Source organism: Tarenaya hassleriana, unplaced genomic scaffold, assembly GCF_000463585.1.
Source record: "Tarenaya hassleriana unplaced genomic scaffold, ASM46358v1 Cleome13, whole genome shotgun sequence".
In the NCBI taxonomy this organism is placed as follows: domain Eukaryota; kingdom Viridiplantae; phylum Streptophyta; class Magnoliopsida; order Brassicales; family Cleomaceae; genus Tarenaya; species Tarenaya hassleriana.
This window is the reverse complement of record NW_010963495.1, coordinates 982,328-1,006,332: the sequence shown is the minus strand read 5'-3', so window position 1 is coordinate 1,006,332 and position 24,005 is coordinate 982,328. Positions and strand designations below refer to the sequence as shown.

General features: G+C 37.5%; 5 protein-coding genes and 1 pseudogene across 5 annotated transcripts; 3 read left to right on the top strand and 3 right to left on the bottom strand.

Annotated features, from left to right (window-relative positions):
• Positions 1–2,319: 2,319 nt before the first annotated feature.
• Positions 2,320–3,547, top strand: LOC104807366 (transcription factor MYB32-like). The gene is made up of 2 exons (XM_010532591.2): positions 2,320–2,751; positions 2,887–3,547. Exons 1-2 carry the CDS (start codon positions 2,489–2,491, stop codon positions 3,437–3,439), a joined length of 816 nt encoding a protein of 271 aa, XP_010530893.1. The 5' UTR covers positions 2,320–2,488; the 3' UTR covers positions 3,440–3,547.
• Positions 3,548–5,367: 1,820 nt separating this feature from the next.
• On the bottom strand, positions 5,368–7,495 carry LOC104807365 (annotated as a pseudogene).
• Positions 7,496–8,808: 1,313 nt separating this feature from the next.
• LOC104807364 (subtilisin-like protease SBT1.6) lies at positions 8,809–11,434 on the top strand. The gene has a single exon (XM_010532590.2). It carries the CDS (start codon positions 8,834–8,836, stop codon positions 11,147–11,149), a length of 2,316 nt encoding a protein of 771 aa, XP_010530892.1. The 5' UTR covers positions 8,809–8,833; the 3' UTR covers positions 11,150–11,434.
• A 2,803-nt stretch (positions 11,435–14,237) lies between these two features.
• On the bottom strand, positions 14,238–15,238 carry LOC104807362 (actin-depolymerizing factor 5-like). Its single transcript, XM_010532589.1, has 3 exons — positions 15,128–15,238; positions 14,765–15,024; positions 14,238–14,668 (listed from the first exon to the last, which is right to left on the bottom strand). Exons 1-3 carry the CDS (start codon positions 15,146–15,148, stop codon positions 14,518–14,520), a joined length of 432 nt encoding a protein of 143 aa, XP_010530891.1. The 5' UTR covers positions 15,149–15,238; the 3' UTR covers positions 14,238–14,517.
• Positions 15,239–19,103: 3,865 nt separating this feature from the next.
• LOC104807361 lies at positions 19,104–21,540 on the bottom strand. Its single transcript, XM_010532588.1, has one exon. The coding sequence runs from the start codon at positions 21,271–21,273 to the stop codon at positions 19,294–19,296; it is 1,980 nt and encodes a 659-aa protein (XP_010530890.1). The 5' UTR covers positions 21,274–21,540; the 3' UTR covers positions 19,104–19,293.
• Positions 21,541–22,158: 618 nt separating this feature from the next.
• On the top strand, positions 22,159–22,771 carry LOC104807360 (ethylene-responsive transcription factor ERF109-like). The gene has a single exon (XM_010532587.1). It carries the CDS (start codon positions 22,235–22,237, stop codon positions 22,769–22,771), a length of 537 nt encoding a protein of 178 aa, XP_010530889.1. The 5' UTR covers positions 22,159–22,234.
• Positions 22,772–24,005: the final 1,234 nt, after the last annotated feature.

Below are 24,005 nucleotides of genomic sequence, written 5' to 3'. Positions count from 1 at the left end.
ATTGAGAGGTGTTAGATTTCACTAATAGAAAGAAGAGGATACAATTAATTGCAAGACTAAAGACGGACTACGGATTCAGAGGAATAGATGGGTCAAAGACTAAGTGAACTTTCTAATTATAAATTGGAATTTCTAGACCAAAATGGTTTATATACAAAGGGTGGTTTCGGATCTAGAATAGATGTAGTCGAGTCGAAAGCATTGATAACCATCCTGATTATAAAAAAAATTTAATAATAAAAAAACATAAATTTTTTTTTTCCGAACTCAAACCCCAACCTTCGACCAAATTCTTTTGAGGAAAAAAACAAATTGGAATGGAAGGTGAACCAAATCCCCCGCATTTCAGCCACAAAGCTCCTAACCACACGTACACATACACCTTCCACTTACCACATACTATTTATTACTCCAAACGCTATTTATTTATTATATTGCAATTGCATCAGCCAAATAAAATATTTTTAAAAAAAATAAACTCTATCCAAAAAAAAAAACCTCACCTATTTGAGAGTGTAATGATTAAATGGGTAGTTGTTGGGAAAGAAAAAGAAATACTCTTTATAGAGAGTTAAAGCCATCATTGTATGGGAGAGTAACCGAACCATATGGATAAATAAAATGTTAGAATTTATTGTTTAAGAGCCCGATTCAATGGGATCGTAATTTGGTAGTTGATTATAATTTCATTATAAACGAGATGTATTCAATGCACAAAATATTATATGCGAATATAAATAATATTTTAGAGAGGCCACATAAAATTTTACATTGTGGAATCATATCTTTGCGGTATTCCAAGATATTTTTTTTTTACCCAGTAAGTAGTGGGGAGTGGTTGAAAGGGTGTTGCTCTTGGGACCCCGTTCATCAGTTCGAATCCAGCCGTTGGGGAGGGAGGGGGTGTTTTCTCGGTTGGGAGGGTATTGTTCTCTGGGTCCCTGTCATCGGACCTCTAAAGACTGCTCCCGGGTCTGAGAGGATGTAGGTTGGGCCGAAAGCCCAGATGAACCTCTCGGTTATCAAAAAAAAAAATTTGTTTTTTTTTTAAATATATATAAATCTTCTCATTGACCAATTGTTTACCTTATAAAAAAAATAACAAGCCCATATATATTTCGAATTGAAGATGTAAAATGGTATATCAACTTAGATAACATCATCGTTTTCAAAATATATAAATGCAATCCGAAGAAATAAAAATGAAACTAAACTTGCAAGATTCGTTTAATTCGGTTTGATGGAAGTAGTTGATTTCGTACGAATTATCTAGATGACTTTTTTTTTCTTCATAATTTAATTACATAAAAGAAAATTCCCTCCTAAGTCCTAATCCCATTTTGGATTCTCTCAAATTCGATATAAACTATAGAAATATTTAGTGTAGCTTATCAATCAAGTTTTATGCTACCAAATTTGAGAGATAAACTATATATAATTAAGCAATTAATTAAACGAAACAAATCAGCAACTAAATAAAAATGTTTTTGTTTAATGAAATAGCTCTAACAAACGCCTACCATCAATCATTTATATTAGAGATTCAAAAAAAAATGGAGATTAAAAAAAAAGGGTCGAGAAATAAAATAACGAGGGAGTGGACCATTTCCACAAGGGCACGTAGGTGGTGTTCATCCCAACAACATGATAACGATATAGTTTGGTACACACATGACATTCATACTTGTACATCCTCTCTTAAGCAAGCATACATACATACATACATACATACATACAAGCATACATACATACATACATACATACATACATACATACATACATACATACATACATACATACATACATACATACATGCATACATACATACATACATACACACATACATACATACATACATACATACATACATACATACATGAATGCATGCAATGTACACAACATTCATGTGTGGAATGGTGACGGATGTAACATTCGACAAATGCACTATTGACAAGTTTATGCGGTCCCAATTATCGAGATATACATATAGGACGATAAGATTTAAACCTCTATAAAATATAACTTCGTCACACAAAAAAAAAAACGAGAAAAAGAAAAAAAAAACCTATGGTGTGAGTTCTGGGAACGTACTGTCGGGATGTGGACAAAAAATAACTCTTCAGTTTTGCGGTTACTGTCGGAGATAACGAATGAGATTATAATAAAAGCCAGTTTATTATAATTTAATTATTGGGAAAACAATGAAAATAAAGTATGAATGTTGCGGTTATAGTTGAATTTCAGGGAAAAAAATGAATATTAAAGGAGCCCACCATCCACTCCTTCAAACGTGTCCTACCAACTCTCTTCTAGAAGCAATTAGGCACACCATCTCCCCACCCTCCTCTCCCTCTCTCTCTCTTTCTCTCCCCCCTATAAGTCAACAAAGTTACAAACTATATAGAAACCCTAATATAATTTCGAGTCCCAAGAACAGCAACAAACACAGCAAGAAGAAGAGGAGGGAGAATTAGGGTTCTTGGTAAAAATGGGGAGGTCGCCTTGCTGCGAGAAAGAGCACACGAACAAAGGGGCGTGGACGAAGGAAGAAGACGAGCGTCTGATAGCCTACATCAAAGCAAACGGAGAAGGGTGTTGGCGTTCGCTGCCAAAAGCCGCCGGACTTCTCCGCTGCGGCAAGAGCTGCCGTCTCCGGTGGATAAACTACCTTCGTCCCGACCTCAAACGAGGCAACTTCACCCCCGACGAAGACAGCCTCATCATCAAATTCCATAGCCTTCTCGGCAACAAGTACCTTCCTTTCCTTCTTCTTATTCTTTTCTATCTTTTTAACAGCGAGATAGAATTCCATAGCCTTTGTTTTCGCAATTATGACACCTTTCTCTTGAAGCCATGATCTTGAATTAATGTTAATGTTCTTTATAGGTGGTCTTTGATAGCAGCGAGGTTACCGGGAAGGACAGATAACGAGATAAAAAACTATTGGAATACGCATATAAGAAGGAAGCTTTTAAGCAGAGGAATCGATCCCGCGACTCATAAGCCGATCAATGAGGTCACAACTCCGCAATCCAAGGACCAAACTGTAAAGAATATTTCTTTCGGTCCACAATTTGAGAAAAATAAAAATTTAGGGCAAAAACAAAATGGGCCAGTGTGCAAAGAAGAGAAAGTTGAGTACCCAATTGAAGGAAGATGCCCAGATTTGAATCTCGAGCTTAGGATTAGTCCACCGTTTCAAGACCACTACGGCGAAAGCCAGATGTTTGCCAGAGAGAAATCTCCCTGCTTTGCGTGCCGTTTGGGGTTGAAAAACGTCAAGGAGTGTAGCTGCGATACTGCAGCATGGCAAACAATGCTGAGCAACTCGAGCAGCAGTAGCGGCGACTCGAGCAGCAGTAGCACTGGTTATGATTTCTTGGGTTTGAACACAAGGATTTTAGATTTTAGAAACTTTGAAATGAAATTAGAAAAATAGGAAAACAATTTGTAGTAGGGAGATAATATTAAACTTCATCTCTTTTTTTTCTATATAATCTTTCTGTTTTTAATTTTTTACACTTTTTTTTAAAATGTGAAGTGTATTTCCCAATTAATCATAATAATATTTAGTTTTGATACACATGCAAGAATATTTTCTGTTTATTCTTTGCCCTTTTGACTAATTCTTTTACACAAGGGTTTAACATCTTCTAAAATGTAATTACTGTCCTAAACTCGGATTAATTTTATGATTATTCGAACTAAGTGCGAGTGGGTTTTTGTCCGAGGTGATTCGTGAAGGCATATGACATTTCAGGGAAGTGGATAAGCTTCGTGAGGAAGAGAAGTCTGAAAATGATTGAAGTGGTTGGTACCTAATTTCAATTTTGTTTTAAAAAAAATATTTAAATAAAGAACTTCTAGAAGCCTTCCATTTCATGATTTTATATATAAATACAATAGTTCGATTGAATAGCAAATTTCCACATAAAGAATCATGCAATTTCTTTTTTTTCTTTTCTTTTGTATAAGGTATTCTAAGAATCTTTCAATTTGAAAAAAAAATAAAGTGTGCAAAGTGGAATATGATTTAATTTAAAAATCGATATAATATTCATATATGCTGAAATTACGTATATATATATTCCGTATAATATGTAAATTAATTTGACAATAATAATCATCCTGACTATACATATGCATAAATTTTTATTTGTTTCGTGAATAATAATAATAGAATTGTGGGGTGAGCAGTGAGCTAGGCTATTTGCAAAAGTAGAACCAAACTGACATCCATATTTTAATATTAAATTTATTATATAAAAATATAACTATGTATGAAGGGGATATATATAATATTGAATCTACATTATGCGACAAAAAAATATATTGTAACTTTTTTTTTCATTACGCATCGTTACCTAACGCCTTTTTCAAACGTGTTAGGTGCATTTAGAAGCTTCTATTTGTTAGTCCAAATTTAATATATAGTTATTAGAGATTGACATTTATGAATTTTATTGTCGACATCACTTTTCAGACACGTTACAATTATTTTAAATAATCTGTCGTTAATTATTTTAATAAGCCTTTTTTATTTTTATTTTTTTTGGAAAAAATTAACAGCTAAAAATCTCAATTGAAACAAATAAAAAAAGGCTACAATTACATTCATAAATAATTATTTCATCTTATTTCAAACTCAACAAGAATTAATTCAATCGGTCATACATATATACACACACACACATATACATATATATATATATATACCCTAAATTTATTAGTTGGACTAGAATATATAAAATGCTATAGTTTAACTGTATGTATGCTTTCTTATCGTTGCACCAACCTTCGTGGCGTAAGATGCTTTGAATGATCACAATCAGCATCAATATTATTATTATTATTATTATTATTTTATATTGTTGTTGCGATGACGAACGTTGATTAATGATTATTGTAGTTATTGTCTTAATATTTATACAACTAAATTGCCTTGCATCTTAAGATTTTTTTTTTCAATTGCCGAAAAGATATTTTACATCACATATGAACAAAAAAATATTAAGATTTGTATACGTCAACACATAAATTTAGATAATAAACACATAACTATATAATATTAATGAAAAAACTTACATAAGTAAACGAATTTATTCAGATTAAGTACACAAATTTTAAATTTTTCAAAAAAAAATATATATATGAATTTTTTTAATTTCTAATTAAATCCATAAACTTTACAAATACTCAAAAAGAATTATCAAATTTTACAAAAAAAAAACAAAAAATAAACATCAAACAAAAGACGACGTCAAATCTCGTAAAATTTTTCTGAAAATACTCGTAAAAATCAGAAAAAAAAAAAAGAAATTTGAACACTTTTTTTAAAAAAAAAATCATATATTAATCTAGAAATTGGTAATGAATATATATAATTATATATAAAAAAAATTCCCCAAGTAAATGGATCGAAGCTTAGTTCCCCAAGATCAACAGACAACCTTAAAGGAAAGACAAAACAAAGTTACGAACTTTGTATTACACAGAGTTGCTTGGGAACAACCATCAAAATCAAATCTTTTAATGGAAAGTCTTCACCTTTTCTCCATACCCTTCACTCAGTACCATTCGTAAATGGGCATGAGAGTCTCTAGCAGTTGTTCTTGTTCAGGCCAACATTCATTGTACGGATGGGATGAGAGGGCAATGTGTTCGTCTTCAACTCTGTTTCCTTGACGTAAAACTCTGCTTTGAAGCTCCATGCCTAAGATGTTGTCATGAAAGATTCACCACCCCCACACCGCCCTTTCGAGTTTGGGTTTATGAACACAAACTCCGATCTGCAACAAAAACCAAATTATGCCCCAGGTTGTTGATAAAGATTATGGGGACAGTCCATACGCATGTATATAGTTACGTTATAATGTCCCCTAACCTGAGTTTATCATCTACGAAATCCATCTTGGTCCCGATTACATGCATTAAGGCCTTTGGTTCAACAAGTATCCTCACGCCCTTTTCCTCGACCAGCTTGTCAAACTTTCCTTTCTCATCTGTTGCAAAGCAATAATTGGAGAAGGAAAGTCACAACTAATCCGAGCAAATTAAACCAACTGCTCAAGATATGTAACCAACAGAGCCTACAGCAATGTTTCGAGCGAACAAAATGAAAATATTCGGTAATTTGTTTGAATTGCCATCATTTTCCATAAGCTGATGGGCAGATACCAATCTATTGAACAAACAAGATCAATGAAGCCACATACAGAATAGAAATGGTGATCATTCATGATGAAAAATCCACAATCATCAAGTCATGTTTGGGAACACATATTAGGTTCCAGAAATATGAAACCCTAAAGTAAAATCCAGGCACTTCAAGAGCAACTACCTGAATTATCCTCTGAGACGACAGATGAGAGATGTTCTATTATTGTTTGAGTCTAAACTATGGCTACAATATAATGCCTAAGGCTTTTCCCTTTGAAAAACATCCAAACCCAAATCCATCGCTCTTGAATACACATACATACAGACCCTGAAAAGCAAATTCCTCAGCTCACTACAAAAGATCGAAACAGCAAACTGAGAATCAGACGATACCGGATTCCATAGTTGAATAACTCTGAAATCTCCTTGTGGTAAGTTGTAACACGCACTGGGATCAATAATCCAAGACAGAACAACTTCAACCAAAGGTAGAATTTACCGCACATGCCTCAAAGGATCTATTATCCAAAAGGGAACGTGAAAATGACCCAATTTCTAGTTTTCCAACCATTTCGTATGTGCATTTTTTCTGTATTAAGTAATGGAATCTAAAAAAAATACCCAGAAAAATCTGACCACATTCAAAGAGACGACAAATGGACAGGTAAGTTTTGAAACCAAAGAGAGATCATTCATATTCAGCGCATCTTCAAAAGAATGCGCATAGAACCGAAAGAAGAAGGAACAAATTCTATTACTAGGGGAAGGAATCGACTGCTTCATTAAGAATCAAAAGGAGACCAACATGAGCAAGAGTAGAGAATCAGGTGATCATGCATGGCGGAGAATGAAAATTGGCTAAAACATAGCCCAGCAACAATGCCGATTGCAAATTTCGCATAGTCCCCAAACGACAATAAGTTTCTCTCACTCAGGTAATCAGACGAAACCCCCATTATAAACATCTCCATTGAACTTCAGTCATCCATGGACCATAGAACACCAAACTCACTTCCGCAACCAAAATTGAAACTTGGCAATAAATACATCGACCCAATTTCAGAAAAGACAAAAACTAGAACCTACCACAAAAAAATAACATCAAAAATCAAGAGAGATACGGGGGGGGTTACCGGCGTAATTGAGGGGTATAAGACAAGCCGTTGCAGCCACGAGCCTTGACGCCCAGCCGGAGAAAGGGTTTCTCCCGCCGATGCAGCAAATGCCGAACCCTAGCTGCCGCCGTCGCCTCCGTCAACGTCAAGACCTACTTCCTCGTCGACGGACCGGTCTCAACGGCGGCCCCCGCCGCCGCCAAGAATCGAGAAGCCTTCATCGAATCAGAAACCCCCAAGACTCGGAATTTCGGACATTTTCCAGGAAACAAAATCGATGGAAGTCTTCCGTTTATTAACTCAATAACCAACTTAAAGGCCCAATAGAATATGAGAATCCTTATGTATGGGCCAAGGCCCATTTTAGTTTGTGATTGATTTCTATCCCCGTCCTAGGAAGCCCACATCCGAGCGTTATATTAATTTAAAATAAAATCAGAAACCGAATAAAATTAGTTAAACTGCGATGTATGAAGGTATAAATTTTAATTTATTTATATAAATTTTGTGAGGGATTTTTTCGTCACCAAATTGCAATAGAGTTTATGATTTGATATAATAAAATAATCTATAACAAATATGTTACCGTACAATAACATATATATTTTAGTGATCAATAACATTTCTTCTAAAAAAATCCATGATTTTCTGCCTAAAATTTTTTCGACCCAAACAATAATATAGAGGATAAAATAATATTTTGTTTAGAATCCTCTGACTAAATGCAAATAAATAGCCGTTGTGGTTCATCTCGGTAAACTAAAATAATAAAGCAATGGATAAAAGTTGTATTTCGTTTTTGGTGCGGTAGAAACCACCGCCAACGGTCATGATTCATTTACCGCTGTAATAATCAACGGTGATGATATGATCATATGTTCTCGTTATGATGATCTTACCCGCAGGTTATATCATTCCCGACGCAAATTACAACGCCTACTTTTTCTTGTAAAAAAAATATATAAATTCCGAGTTACAAACGCGGAACGACAGCGTTTAAGGATCGCCTCATAAAACGACAGCGTTTTATGTGGAGGAGGGAAGCTCCGGCCGCACACAATTAACGGAGTGGGTCCCGCATGGTTTGAGTCATTGCGCTTGTGCCACGACAAAATGATATCCACAACCACAACCACCTGTCTCACTTATTAATCGTGTTTAATTCAATTCGCAATTAGGGCTTTTTAATATCAGTTTTAAATATCTTTCGGCATAAACCACTCAGTTAGGTTTTTTAAAAATTCTCTCATGAATTTGATCGAATATCTGTAAAATAACAGAGTTTTTTCGTGCGTTTACAATTTAGATTCTTTAAGATATTCCTTTTTTATTTTTTATTTCCCCAAAAAATAAAAATGGAAATAAAAAATAAAAATCATACAAGGGACGTGAGAGGAGGAGGCTTGAGCGCATGAAGATTTGAAACAAATAACTGAGTGATTAACGTTAATTAATTATTAATTAATCACCCAAAAGTATGATTATCTTTCCCTTATATCAGAGCATCCTTGTCGGTAACGAAACCGCCCACTCGCTTCACTCCTCACTCTTCTTCTTCGATGGCTTCTTTTCTCTCACCCTCCATTCCTCTTCTCTTCTTCTTCATCCTTTTCTCTTCTTCGTTCACTCCCTCTGCCACCGTCGTTCCGACAGCCAAGACGTTCATATTCCGCGTCGACGGCGGATCCAAGCCGTCCATTTTCCCCACCCACTTCCACTGGTACAGCTCAGAGTTCGCCGAAGGCCCTCGTATCCTCCATGTTTACGACACCGTCTTCCATGGCTTCTCCGCCATGGTTACGCCTGACGAGGCCCAGGTCCTCCGCAATCACCCGGCGGTCCTCGCCGTCTTCGAGGATCGCCGCCGTGAGCTTCACACGACGCGTTCCCCGCAGTTCCTAGGGCTACGGAACCAAAAGGGGCTTTGGTCGGAGTCTGATTATGGATCTGATGTCATCATTGGTGTCTTCGACACCGGAATTTGGCCGGAGCGACGGAGCTTCTCGGATCTCAACCTGGGTCCGGTCCCGAAGCGGTGGAGAGGCGTTTGCCAGAGCGGCATCAGGTTCGCACCGAAGAACTGTAATCGCAAGATTGTCGGGGCGAGATTCTTCGCCAAGGGACAGCAAGCCGCTGTGATCGGCGGAATCAACGAGACGGTGGAGTTTATGTCCCCTCGCGACGCGGACGGACATGGGACCCACACCGCCTCGACCGCCGCCGGTCGTCACTCTTTCAAGGCGAGCTTGTCCGGTTACGCCTCCGGTGTCGCGAAAGGCGTGGCTCCGAAGGCTCGCATCGCCGCGTACAAGGTCTGTTGGAAGGAGTCAGGCTGTCTAGACTCCGACATCCTCGCTGCCTTCGACGCCGCTGTCTCCGACGGTGTCGACGTCATCTCTATTTCCATCGGCGGTGGAGATGGGATCTCCTCGCCGTATTACCTCGACCCAATCGCCATCGGCTCTTACGCCGCAGCGTCGAGGGGAATCTTCATCTCCTCCTCCGCCGGGAACGACGGACCAAACGGGATGTCGGTGACGAACCTCGAGCCGTGGGTCACCACTGTCGGCGCGGGAACGATCGACCGGAACTTCCCCGCTGATGTCATACTCGGAGACGGACGCCGACTCAGTGGCGTGTCTCTCTACTCCGGCGAGCCTCTCAACGGCAAGATGTTCCCGGTGGTGTACCCGGGGAAGACGGGGATGCTGTCGGCTTCGCTTTGCATGGAGAACTCGCTCGAACCGAGGCATGTGAAGGGCAAAATCGTTATTTGTGACAGAGGGAGCAGTCCTCGTGTGGCGAAGGGTCTCGTGGTGAAGAAAGCCGGTGGAGTCGGGATGATCCTGGCCAATGGCATCTCCAATGGCGAAGGCTTGGTCGGAGACGCTCATCTTATCCCCGCATGCGCTGTCGGATCGAGGGAAGGAGACAAGATCAAAGCCTACGCTTTGAAGCATCCGAATCCTGTGGCGACAATCGATTTCAGAGGGACAGTGATCGGAATCAAACCGGCTCCGGTGGTTGCTTCATTCTCCGGCAGAGGACCAAACGGGTTAAACCCGGAGATTCTGAAACCCGACCTGATTGCTCCTGGGGTTAACATCCTCGCGGCTTGGACGGAGGCCGTGGGTCCGACAGGGTTGAACTCTGACCCTCGGAAAACAGAGTTCAACATCCTGTCGGGTACTTCCATGGCGTGTCCTCACGTGAGCGGAGCCGCGGCGCTGCTCAAATCCGCTCACCCGGACTGGAGCCCTGCCGCGGTACGATCCGCGATGATGACGACGGCGAGCCTCGTCGACAACACCAACCGCACTCTCGCCGACGAGTCCACTGGAAAATCATCGACTCCCTATGATTTCGGGTCAGGTCATCTCAATCTGGGTCGTGCATTGGACCCGGGACTCGTATACGACATAACCAACGACGACTACATCACATTCCTTTGCTCCATCGGCTACGGACCCAGGACAATTCAAGTGATCACAAGAACTCCGGTGAGATGTCCGAAGAGGAAACCCTCGCCGGAAAACCTGAATTACCCATCGATCACGGCGTTATTCCCTGTTTCGAGAAAAGGGTGGTTGACAAAGACGCTTGTCCGAACGGTGACGAACGTGGGCCAGGCCGAGGCCGTGTACCGTGCGACGGTGGAGTCTCCGAGGGGCGTGACGGTGACAGTGAGGCCGTCGAGGCTTGCGTTCAGCCAGGCCGTCAAGAAACGGAGTTATTTGGTAACGGTAACAGTGAACACACGGAACATGGTGGTGGGGGAATCGGGTGCGGTTTTCGGATCAGTGACTTGGTCCGATGGTGGGAAACACGCGGTTCGAAGCCCTGTCGTGGTCACCCAAATCGACCCTTTGCGATGAAATTTGGCTCGATCACGTCGTTTTGATCGATGATGCCGCGGTGTTTGTGCGTGCGTATATCAACACTAATGTAGCAATATTAGCCTTAGATGTTGCTACTCTTAAGTTGTTTTATTTAATTTTATCGTAATGCTTTTGTTTTTTTTCCTCCTTTTTTTGGGTAAAATCTTATCTCCCCTGCCTTTTGAACGCATATATATTTATATGTATGTATGTATGTATACGCATGTGAGATATGCTCATTGGTGGGAGTAAAGATGTGACAGCAGAAACCCTTATTGTATATGTATATCATCTTTAATAATTTAAGATCTTGCTTTAAGCTTACATCACATTTGGATCACGATGATCATAATTCGTTGAATGTGCAAACCGAAAAGAAACAAAAACAGTTGAAAACCCAAAACGAAAGGGGATTACTTTTCAAAAAATCGGTTGGTGGGTCGATGTGCTTTGAGTATAAAGACAAAAAATTTAATAAATCCGTATTGACCCATGTGTAGAAAAACCATAATAATTTCGTGACACGGGGTTATGCTAACCATGCTTTATAATCATAGTCTATCTTTGTCCAAACCTTGTAAAAGGACAAAGAGGATGATTTGATTCGGGTTATATCTTCAACCGTTACACTCACCTTGTTATATCCATCACATTACTCGCACATAATACAAAAAAGAGGCCCTACTAATTCAATTTGGAGCGTCCTTTCCGACAATTTTTAGTCTTGTGGCATCATCCAATGAAATTATTGTCTCAACCCGGTCCGGGTCCCCTCGACCGTGATCGGGTAGATATGGACAGCGTCGGTATAAACCAAATCAAATCAAACCAAACCAAACTATAATAACTTTTGCAGTTATGCCAGTTAATCATTCAATTGAAATGGTTAGTAATCAATGTGGTTATAGTCATTTAGATTGTGTGACCATGAGTAGGGGGGGAATTGATACAAGTGCACACATATTTGGAGGTGGACCTAATTTTGTAACTCCCCCATAACCGGTTTGACTCTCATTGCATAAAAAATCTGCATGCCAATTTCAACGCCCAACCAACCATATGATCTTTTTTTTTTATCATGTCATTTTTGTCATTCGTATAAAAAAATAAAGTAAATGAAATAAAAAGGTAATATAGTATAGTTGTCACCCCTTTTTTCTCATGAGATATTGATGACCCATCTTTAGTTTTTTTTAGCATTTATTATTTTTCCCATGCCATGGTTTTCAAAGTTTAGATAGTTTTGAAAATTGTAGAGAATCAAAAAGTTTAAAGAGTTAGAAGCTACGACATTAATAGATAATTAATTTGGAGAGTTAAGGAATGTTTGATGGATTGAAGAGTGGATACATTTGAATTTAAAAATAGAGAATAAAATGGTATATTAGATTTTAATTAAAAAAGATTGAAACAATCCAAAACAAAGGTGAGACCAATAAATTCCATATGAAGTTGGGGGGGTGGGTCTTAACTGACCACTTAAATTCCAAACCTGCGTTTGTTAAAATCCAACGCTCAAGATCGCTCTCTCTCTCTCTCTCTCTCTATATATATATATATATATATCAAAGTCATAAATTTGAGAATTTATTTCTGTAAGTAATTATTATAATCAAATACTCTAGTAACTTTTAAAGCTAGGAATACATACATGTATATATATATATATATATATACATTGAGAAGATATACTCGACAATTGAAAAATGGAAGTATTATTATTTTGGAATGCAGTGCGCACGAAATGCAATGTTTCTTCAATGTCTTTATTTCCTAAATGCCGCATGAAACGGCGTCGTAGGATGGAGCCTCCGTCAATAACGGAGGGTCTGATCATTTCGAAAAAAGTTTGTGGGACCCATTCATGGACCCCACGTGCGTTGAAAGAAGAAAATTAATTTTGTTAAATAAAAAAAAAGAATAACAAAGGATGGGCTTGATGGAAAACTGAAGATGGGCTTTAGACCAGGGCCCATATATGCTCAGTGTAACATTGATCCTAATCCCTTGGGCCTTTTCCGCCGCCGTCGAACATATGACGGTATATTCGAATCGAAAAACTAGATGTGTGTTGAACATAAAATAATTGAAGATGAATTTTTATTTTAAAAAATATTTTTTCCATAAAAATTAAATACGAATATAAACCGAACTCAATCGAATTCGAATGAGTATAGTTATTTAATCTGAAAATGAACACTTGAAAAATAACCGAAACCAAATCCAAACCAATCCATCTAACTTTATCAAGGAGTTCAACTTCAAATGCCATAATTTTACTTTCACCGAAAGTAAAATCCAATGGTAATAATGAGTTAGTATAATCATCCCTTAATCCCGCTATTTAATTTTAGTCCCAACACTGTTTTTTTAGATGATAAATTAATAATTCGTTAGGTTGGGTATAATTGACTAATCAATTCCCGTATTATACATATCATTGATGAATGTTAAGAATGAGTGTTTCAACTACCGATTTTGATTGAAATCACGACAAGAAATAATATATTCCATGATGTTTCTAAACTAACATTGGACCTTTTTATAGTTTTATTGTTTACGTGACATTCTTGCCAAAGTTAACTTGTAAGAATTCTTTTCAGCGAGATATAAAATATGTTATAAATTAGCATATATTTTCTCATTATATATATATATATATATATAATTACATCGTATTTTTATTTTGGTTATTCAATTGATAACTTTTAGCCTATTTCTATTCGAATCCAATTTAGGGGTGGAAACTATAATGTTATTCTTGTTTTTTTTATGAGGTTAAATATGCACATGATTGCATGGGCGGATTGGTTATAGAAACTGCCAAATAAGATGCGACTTAAATATATCCAATTGAAATCCGCCTGAGCAAAAATAATGAAAGAAGAAATACTTTCTTGGAAATTTAAAATAATAAGAGTTTCGATATATGAATAATTAAAATTAGGGGGCGACCACTGATGAGTGGCGACCACCGTAATATTGTCCTAAATGTTAAAGAATTATATTATTTTTTTTTACATTTTTGTGACATAACTACGGATGCACGAAACTTGAAACAAAAAATTAGATTTTATAAATGATGTAAAAAAATAATAAAGTAAAATTAAAATTATCCGAGCCCAGCCATAAAATTTAGACCTATGATTTACTTAGCCGCAACTTAAACTTTAAAACTATAAAATTTAACATCAGGAGACAAAAACACCCAACAGAAAAACACACACACATTGGAGTAACGCATAGCAATAATTAACTAAAGAGGTTGGGCGTTATTCTCTTTAACACAAAAATTAACATTAATTTCAGGAATAATTCGGAATTAATGTTAATTAATTAATTAAGGGGAGGATTTAAATTCGTATTTATTTAGCTCGGTCTTGGATGAGGTCGAATCCCATCTCGGTGGGGTCAGTGGCTTGAAGCTCGTAATGAATGCCTTCCAACACTCTCCTCAGCCCTCCCTTCAACGTCGCGTACACCATCTTCTCCCTTGTCCTCGACCCCGTCGGCGCCCTGCACCCCAACAATCACTCACTCTTATATATACGCATGCATGGCATATACATACACATATACATACACGTTGATCGATGGAATATGTGTGTGTACCAGGCGATGAAGAAGATCTTGCTCTTGCGGCAGTTATCGACGGTGACGAAGTCGAAGTCGAAGACGGCGTAACGGCAGTCGTCGACGGGAAGGGAGGCGGCGAGGTCGTGGTAGCTCTCGCCGGAGCCGCCGACCTTGTCGACGGTGACGAGGCCTGACTTGTCGTCGATCTTGAACACGATGTACCTGTGCACCTTCTTCCACTTCATCTCCATAAACGAGCTCTTGCACTCCTCCGTCACCCACTTCCCCTTCGTCGCCTATACCATCACCATCACCATCACCATCATCATCATCGGTTACATATACACACACTCGTACACATATATACAAAAAAATATGTGAAAACTTGTTTTTTTTTACCATCCTTAAAGCCATAGCCATTGATTCTCTTCTTCTTCTTTCTTCTTCTTCTTCTTCTTTGGTGTGATGCCTAATTGTTCGTTTGCGGTGGTATATGGAGTTTTTGGGGATCTTCTTTATATAAAGCTGTGCTTATACAAACGCCATCGGTGTTCTACTTTATTACGGTATTGCCCCCACCCAACGGCTGGCACATAGATTGGGCTTTTGTTTATTATGGAATATTTTGTTACTCCATTAAATTTCCAAACGAAACCCAGATTAATTTCCGCAATTAACAAATAATGGTACGAATTTGGACCTTATTATAAGGAATTTAAGGGTTTTAAATCATTTATTCTTTGGGTAAGATTTTTTGCATCACATCTCTTATAGAATATGTCATATATATCTTACATGACATTGTTACTCTACTGTGTTACAATTTACCTGAAAAGATTAAATGGTCATATTATACTAAATTGAGTATCCCACTAAAAAAATCCAGAAAAAGCAATTCGGTTAGAAATATCAAATTGAAATTGAAATGAATCAAATATATAAATATTTCTGAATCGAAGCCTATTAAAAAACAATTATATATAATTTCTTTGAAGCCAAATTAATTCATGAGTACCTATATAAAAAAAAGGAAAATTAAAATAAGTTTTTGTTTAACAAAATCAAATCTTACAAATTTTTTTTTATAAAAAAACTAATACATAAATAAAAAAAGTTATACCTTTTTAATAATAAAAAATCTAATATTAAAACAACTGGAAAATCCCAATAAAAACCCTGTACTTTTTGTTCGTTAAAATTTAAATCCTATACTTTTTTTATCCAAAAAAATATTGTATTTTTAAAAATTGTCAAATAAAATCATGTACTTTTAAAAATTGGCAAATAAAATACTGAACGAAAAAAAAATATTATTTAATACTGATATGATATCCTAGTCCCCTGCCACATCATCAACTGCTAATATTTATAATATAAATTAATAAAAAATAAAAAAATATTAATAAAAATAAAAATATAAAAATTATACACATACATATATAATGAAATGATATACATATATACACATATATAACATATATATATATACACATATATATACATATAATACATACATATATATATGTATATATAAATACGTTTTATATGTATGTGTGATATATGTATTTTTTTTCTAAAAATCATACATATATCACATATATCACACATATATATGATTTTTAGGAAAACATACATATATCACATATACATATAAAACATATATATATATATATGTATTATATATATGTATATATAAATATGTTTTATATGTATATGTGATATATGATTTTTTAAAAAAAATCATATATATATATAATGATTTTTAGGAAAAAATACATATATAACGCATACATATAAAACATATATAGATATGTATGTATTATACGTATATATATATATATATGTGTATAATTTTTAAATTTTTATAAATATATTTATATATGTGTATAATTTTTTAAATATGTTCAAATATGTATAAATATGTTTATATATGTGTATAATTTTTATGAATGTGTATAATTTTTAAAATTTTATTTTTATTAATATTATTTTTTATTTTTTTATTAATTAATATGATTAAATATTAGGAGTTGATGATGTGACATGTGACTATGATGCCATGTCAGTATGAAATAGTATTTTTTTCGTTCAGAGTTTTATTTACTAATTTTTAAAAGTATAGAGTTTTATTTGTCAATTTTTGAAAGTACAATATTTTTTTATAAAAAAAAGTATTGGGTTTAAATTACGACAAAAAAAAATACAGGGTTTTTATTGGGATTTTTCCAAAACAACTCAATTAGTGTTCATGGGTGGTAAAATGATAAGATGAAAGTATAAAGTATTTTTTCAACCACCCGAATTCGAATCCTTTTTTGGATTAACCATTACTAAAAAAAATGTTTTTACCTTTTTCGATTTGGAACCAAAAATTTGATAAGAGAACATATACTCTAAATCACATGATTGATCCACAAATTTGAGATTAGTCTTAACTTTGGTTTAGGATATCCTATTAGTAAAAAAACTCAATTATTAATTTCACTATTAAAACGGCAAATAAAGGGTTCGGGAAGGAGATTACGTTAATTAAAAAAAATCAAAAATAAAATAAACTTTACACGTAATTAAGGCTCGTTAATTACAATTAGTTAGATAATATAATAGATTTGATTGACGCGACGAATCGAGAGAGAGAGAGAGAGGGTGGTCCCAAATCTTTGGACTCCATCTCCATAGATCTCTGTGACCCCCCTAACTCTGCTACTCAAAAACTCACATTAGCCTTTACGTGGAAGTTAAATAAGTGAATTAAAAAAAACATTTTTTATTTTATTTTATTTCACTTATGACCCCTATTTTCATCGAAATTACAAATGGGGGAATAAAATATGAAAGTTTCATGTGAAAGTACCATTTTTTTTTGGTAGGATTGTATATTTTTCAAATATTATAGTCTCGAATTTTATATGAAAGAAGATGATTTCAATGGAAGAATTTTTAGATTAATTTTATAAATAGGAATAATGTGCGGATTCGTTGAATTCTGTTAATATGGATTCACAGAACCTAAAACTAATAGATTTTGTGGAAGCTACAAATATTCCGAGATCTTCCAGTTCCAAAGCCTCGAGTCTTCCCATGAGATTGTCCAATGCATGTATGCTACAAGTTCAGCAACATCATATCAAATTATATCACCACATATAATAAATGCATATATATATATATATGTATATATTGCATATATGTGTGTATGTATATATGAGGTATACCGCTATATAATATTGTGGGTAATCAAAGACCATAAATGAAAAAAAAAGAGAGGAACAAAAGTCTAAGCAGAAGAGCCCAAACACTAGAAATCTAACAAAGAGAGAGGAATATGGGGGCATGATCTCCAACTTTTTTCATATAAATATTTCTGATAAATATTGAATTTAAATGGATATAATTTTTCGAAGAAAACCCCAATTTAAAACTTACCAAAACAAAATATAACGAAAATTCAAAAGGCTCACACACAATGTTTTGAATGCAAAAATATGATTGTTGTATGAGAAAACTATATTGGATGTTTTTTTTAAAAAAAATAAGAATGTGATACATATAATGTCAATGTCTAAATGATGAATAATTGTTATTGATTGATTATTGGTGTGATGTGAAGTGGATTCTAGTCATGGAAACAAAGACGAGGAGGTTAATGACAAAGGGAGCATAGCCATGTTTTCTCAAGGTGGGAAGATGGAACCTTGTGGTTATGGCATTAGCCAAATCATATGGGTTTGGTTTTATAATTAATTTTATTTTTCTGCTAATTTTTTTATATATGTATTTGTTATTTGGAAGGATTGGATCCATTTCTGGTGGCTTGTCTTCTTTGATGTTCTTCCATTATTCAACCTCTTTTTTTAAGACATTGTTGAAAGATTTTTGTGTCCCCTTATGATTTGGATTTATCTATTTTCATGAGACCCATTTATTATTCCATCTTCTAATAATAGAATCTCTTCCTAGAAACTGAATATAAAAATTGAGACAGATCGATCTGTAAGCCATAAAAAAAAATAGTTGATTATGACTAAAACATTATATTTGACATTATTTTTCGTATTTAATCTTTTACATAAAAATAAAATAAAATAAAATTTCTCTGCCATGGGCGTGTGAAAGACTCCAATTGTAACAGAGGCTTCGAAAGGACAAGGAAGTTCATTTGACCATAACAGAGTTCAGTCAAGCGGTCTCAGGGTGATTTTGGTAATTTGAACAAAACAGAGCACTTCTGTCTTGAGGTTCTCCGCCATTGGAGCTCAGATCGATTCTTCAGATCATGGATTCGGGCCGAGATGTACGGAAACTAGACAATGAAGATGATACAAAAACATTGAACACAAATTCGAGAAGGTGAAACAATAAGTTAGTATTTCATAACTAGATTCATAAGCATTGTTCGTTAGTATTATTACAACAACGCCTATACACCATTGTGAACAATGTGTCTATGAACTCCCAAGCAAACATCTATATATGTATATACAAATTCATCGGCACGGAAACGAGGAGAAACAAAAAAAAAAAAAGGTTCTCACGAGGGAGAAGCTGAAGCTTTTTGGTTGATGTCAATGGAATCCTCTTGAACCTCTAGACTGGTAAAGCTCCAACCTTGTCTTGGCTTCCGGCAAAATCCCTTCGATGGTCGGCTCTTCCGCGAGATGGGCTTGTTTCGTCGACCACTCTAGGACAATCAGAACTTCTTCTTGAGCCAGAGTCTCACTGTCCGGTACATTCAATGATATGTAGCATAGCAGTGTCAATGCCGGGATTTGAACCATTTGTTCTCCAAAGTACACTAGTTGGATCAAATGCTTGGCTCCTCCCGCTGCAATGATCGCCTTCGAATGGTTGTCGTGCAGGAAATTCTCGGGGCAGGCGAATTTGTTCAGTGCCACAGCTGCTTCCATCGAAACCTCCGCTTCTCGTTCGTCTAGAAGCTTCACGAGTGGCGTGACTATCCTGGTTTCGGTTGCACGGAATGTTCTCGAAAGGTTTCCCATTGATTTGACACTCGGGATTAGAAGGTCGGGGATTTCGTTCTCGATCACTTTTAGGAGCTGTTCCACCACTGCTTTTGCAGCAGGGGATGTCGGCTTGAAGGCGGAACGTCTCAGTTCCGGGTATTGCTCTGCCACTGCAGTGATCTCCATCAATGCCAATGCTGAATATGACTTCACTTCTTCGTCCCCTTTCTCTAACAGAACGGCGAAACAGAGCAATGCCCGGGATTCAGTTATGTTCCTGCATATCTGGATATTCCCTCTCGAAAGCTGCCATAACGCTCGTGCAGCCATCGCCTTCATCTGGGCCTTTATGATCGGATCTTCATATTCCCTTCCTTTTATACTCGTCCCGGTTAACGAAACATGTGTGTTGTGAGGGTTCCCTCTTGGATTATGACCCGGATGGCTGGTGTGAGCACCCTTGCCATGGCTTGGATTAGGGTTCATTCTTATATCTTGATGCTGCTGCTTGCTTGGAACCTTCATGGCCATTGTGTTTGTTACCACATTATGCATCTGGCTCGGCATTCGATGGCCCATTGGGTGACTGATTTGGCTACTCGTCTGGTCTTGCTCGTTCTCCTTCTTTACCGAACCAGGATTGCTGTTGTTGCTAGCCATGACAACAGTGTGGATCGACGACATGGTTTGCTTGTTGCTCACGATGGCATATTTGCTATGTTCTTGAACTGTCTCGAATGCGAGATGGCTCACGAGGAAGCGTATAATGTTGTTCTGCGCGAAATGATCTTGGCATTTCGGGTGGTTCGAGGCTAGTTCGGACACGGCCCACGCCACCACGGACTGTACCTTCATGTGACCTTCCTTGAGAATTTTCGCAAACACTTGGCAGACACCGGCGTTCACGATCTGTTCCACACTCTCCGGGTCGCGACCCAACAACCCAATGGCTCGAGCCGCGTTCTCTTGCCCTTCCATCTTCCCTTCCTTAGCGAGCTTCAACAATGGCGGGACTCCTCCCTCCTCGATTATCAATCTCCCGTACCGGTCATTGTCTCGGGCCAAAGAAACGAGCGACGCGGCCGCGTCGGATCGCTCATCCATGGAGCCTTTGTAGAGGATCGCTACCTGTTCCCAGATCAAACACAAGATGGGTTCGTTGGCCGCGATCGGAGGGAGACCGAGGTACTCGTCGTCGCGGTCGTCGGCGGAGGCGGAGACGCGGAGGAGCCAGGACACGTCGCCGATGGAGTTCTCGAGCTGCATCGTGATCTTGCGGAACGCAGCCGCGGGGATGATGGTGAAGACACGCTTCATGAGGCCCGTTGCTCGGCACTTATCGACGAGAGCCACGGCTTTGGTGAGGACCTGCTCGGTGTCGTCGATGATTCGGCGCGTGGGTCGCTCGTAGAGGTCATTGCTCGCACGCGCCGCCTGTCGGAGGAGACCGGCGAGCTTCTCCGTCTTCGCCTTCACCTCGAGACATTCCTGCCGGAACGAGTAGGCGTCGTCCGCGGCTTTCGTCACTTGATCCGCTAGCTGGATCGGTCGAACTAAGATCTGTTTCACGATGTCCGCCATTGATTTTGCCGAACTCCTCAAGAAAACAGTGCGAGATCAAAAGAGAGGCAGAGAATTTGATCTCTGTTCGTGGTCGTACGTGTTGTGTCGTGTCAATCGCTTCCTAGATTCTTGTTTCTGGGTGATGTTGCAAATGGGGCGGCAAGTCCATTCACGTCGGAGATGACGGCGGCGGGGGTGGAGAGTGCGCCGGAGACGGTGGTGGAGAGAGAGAGAGAAAGGGAAGGTCGGACGTTAATTTCTCCAAACTCTCAGGTCGGAAGGAAAAACTCCGAAATTGCCGTTTTCCGAAAGCATTGGTTTATTATAGTTATGGGAATGTGAATCGGTTACTGTATTAGTGTATTGTCGTCGTCATCCTCGTCATGTCAACATCATATTATTATTATTAATCGTATTTATTATATGATAACTAGGAGAGACCCGCGCGATGCGCGGGGTATTTGTCTGTTTGTTTTAAAAAATTATATGAAAAAAATTAATATAAAATTATATTAGAGTTTTTTTATATAAATTTAAATTAATTTTTTAAAAAAAATATCAGCTCGTTGAGCAGTTCGCCAGTTCGCCGAGCCAGACTCAATGAACACGTGTTCAATAAGATCTACCTCGTTAAGCTCGTTTTTTCATGAGCTGAAAAAATTACGGCTCAGATCGCTCGTTTTATGGCGAGCCAGAGCCAGCTCGCGAGCTGTGCTCGTTTTGACACCCCTACTAAACAGCCGTCTTTCGCCCTTCATAATTCAAACACGTGCTCAAAATAGAAAGGACCATAACCCGTGTCTGATTAGTGTTCCAGTTGGCAAATGCCACGTCAGCATCCTCACACACATCCATCATATATATACACACTCTTCACTCCCACACTCGCTGGGACCAAACTCACCATAAATTGTCTTTCTCTGGAAAAAAAAAAAACGGAGGCAGAATACAAAAGGAAAAGAGGAAAACAGAGCTCGGCATGCAATATCCCGACAATAGATCCGAATTCGCCGGAGCTCAACACATATATCCGACCTGGATCCGGTATCCAGTTCCCGATCAATGGCCCAGACAGGAGCAAGAGCTGTCCGCCATCGTCTCCACCCTGAAACACGTCATCTCCGGCGACGAAACGGCGCCGTTCCCCTGTTTCTCAGACCAGAGCACTGTGATCGGCGCAGGGATGCCTCGGTCGGATACCGACACGTGTCAGGTCTGTAAGATCGACGGCTGTCTGGGCTGCAACTACTTCTTCCCTCCAAACCAACGGATCGAAGAGCGAGAAGGAGGAAAACAGAGTGCAGGGGCGAAGAGGACGACACAAGCGGAGAACGGGAAGATAAGGAAGAGGAGGAGCAAGAAGAACGGATACAGGGGAGTGAGGCAGAGGCCGTGGGGCAAGTTCGCGGCCGAGATCAGGGACCCCAAGAGAGCGACACGTGTCTGGCTGGGGACGTTCGAGACGGCAGAGGCGGCAGCTCGGGCTTACGATCTGATGTCCGTCGAATTTCGATGAGAAAACATGGATTATGAATAGGTTTTAATAAAGTTTTAAATTTTTTACATATTAATATTAATTTTTTTTCCACACGATGTGTGCGTATTATTATCTATTTACAGAGTTTTACAACTCTTATTCAATCATATGATAGGTTCGGATCTAATAATTATACCGAAAACTAATAAAAATAACGACGGAATACATTTCAGCTACTGCTGCAGGGGACACCATTGAAGATCTGTTTCAATGATTGATGATGGATGGTTCTTTATTGTACTCTCTTTTCTTGTCGGCGTTTTTTCAGCTGAGGGCGAGAGAGAGAGAGAGAGTGAGTCGTTGTCCAACTCAAGCAAGTTTTCTAGATCCTGGGACCTTTTAGCAGTTATGTTGTCCGTTACTGTACAGTTGTACCAGAAGAGGAAAAGGATATAAAGTTTTAACCGAATATTTTATTGAATATAAAAAGGGTGAAAAAAAAAACATGTCTGAATCTAACCGCTTTTAGGCACATAACGAATACACACGCGGGAAATAAATGATCAACGCGAAAAAATGTTGGTTATCTTTTCCAAATTTACGCACGTGTTCCAGTGTTTCTTTTATCCCTTGTAACTACTATTTTATACTGCCCGCACACACATATATATAGATACACTTTTTCTTTTGAAATGAATATATGAACACTATTATCTTCTTTTGAAATACGTTATATCGTAATTTGAACATTTAGATGGATCCCTTTATTTAAGATTTATGTTTTCCGAATTTGAAGTACAAAATAAGACTAATTAGTAATTATATGACATTAAATCATGAATGTAGGATTATATTGAATACTATATGAAAAACCAAATAGGTATATTTTCTAAACCGAAATAATAAAATTTAACTGAAATCGAAAATATTTATATTTGTTGATTTTTGTTTGTCTATATATTGAACCAAAATATCAAAGAGGAAAAAAGGTGAAAACAATTCCCACCAATTCTTTAAAGTTGAAAAAAGAATCCCAGAGAGATGGCTTTGTTCACCAATGATTATCTTTAATTTTTATCATTATTAAAGAGAATGTGTAAAATAAATTACACGTGAGTGTAATGTCAAGGAGAATATAATAATGACAATACTAAAAGATATAAGATACAATAATAAACAAAACCCATTACCCTACAAATAAAACTATTATTAAAATAATAAATAATAATAATGATATTATATATATATATATATATATATATATATATATATA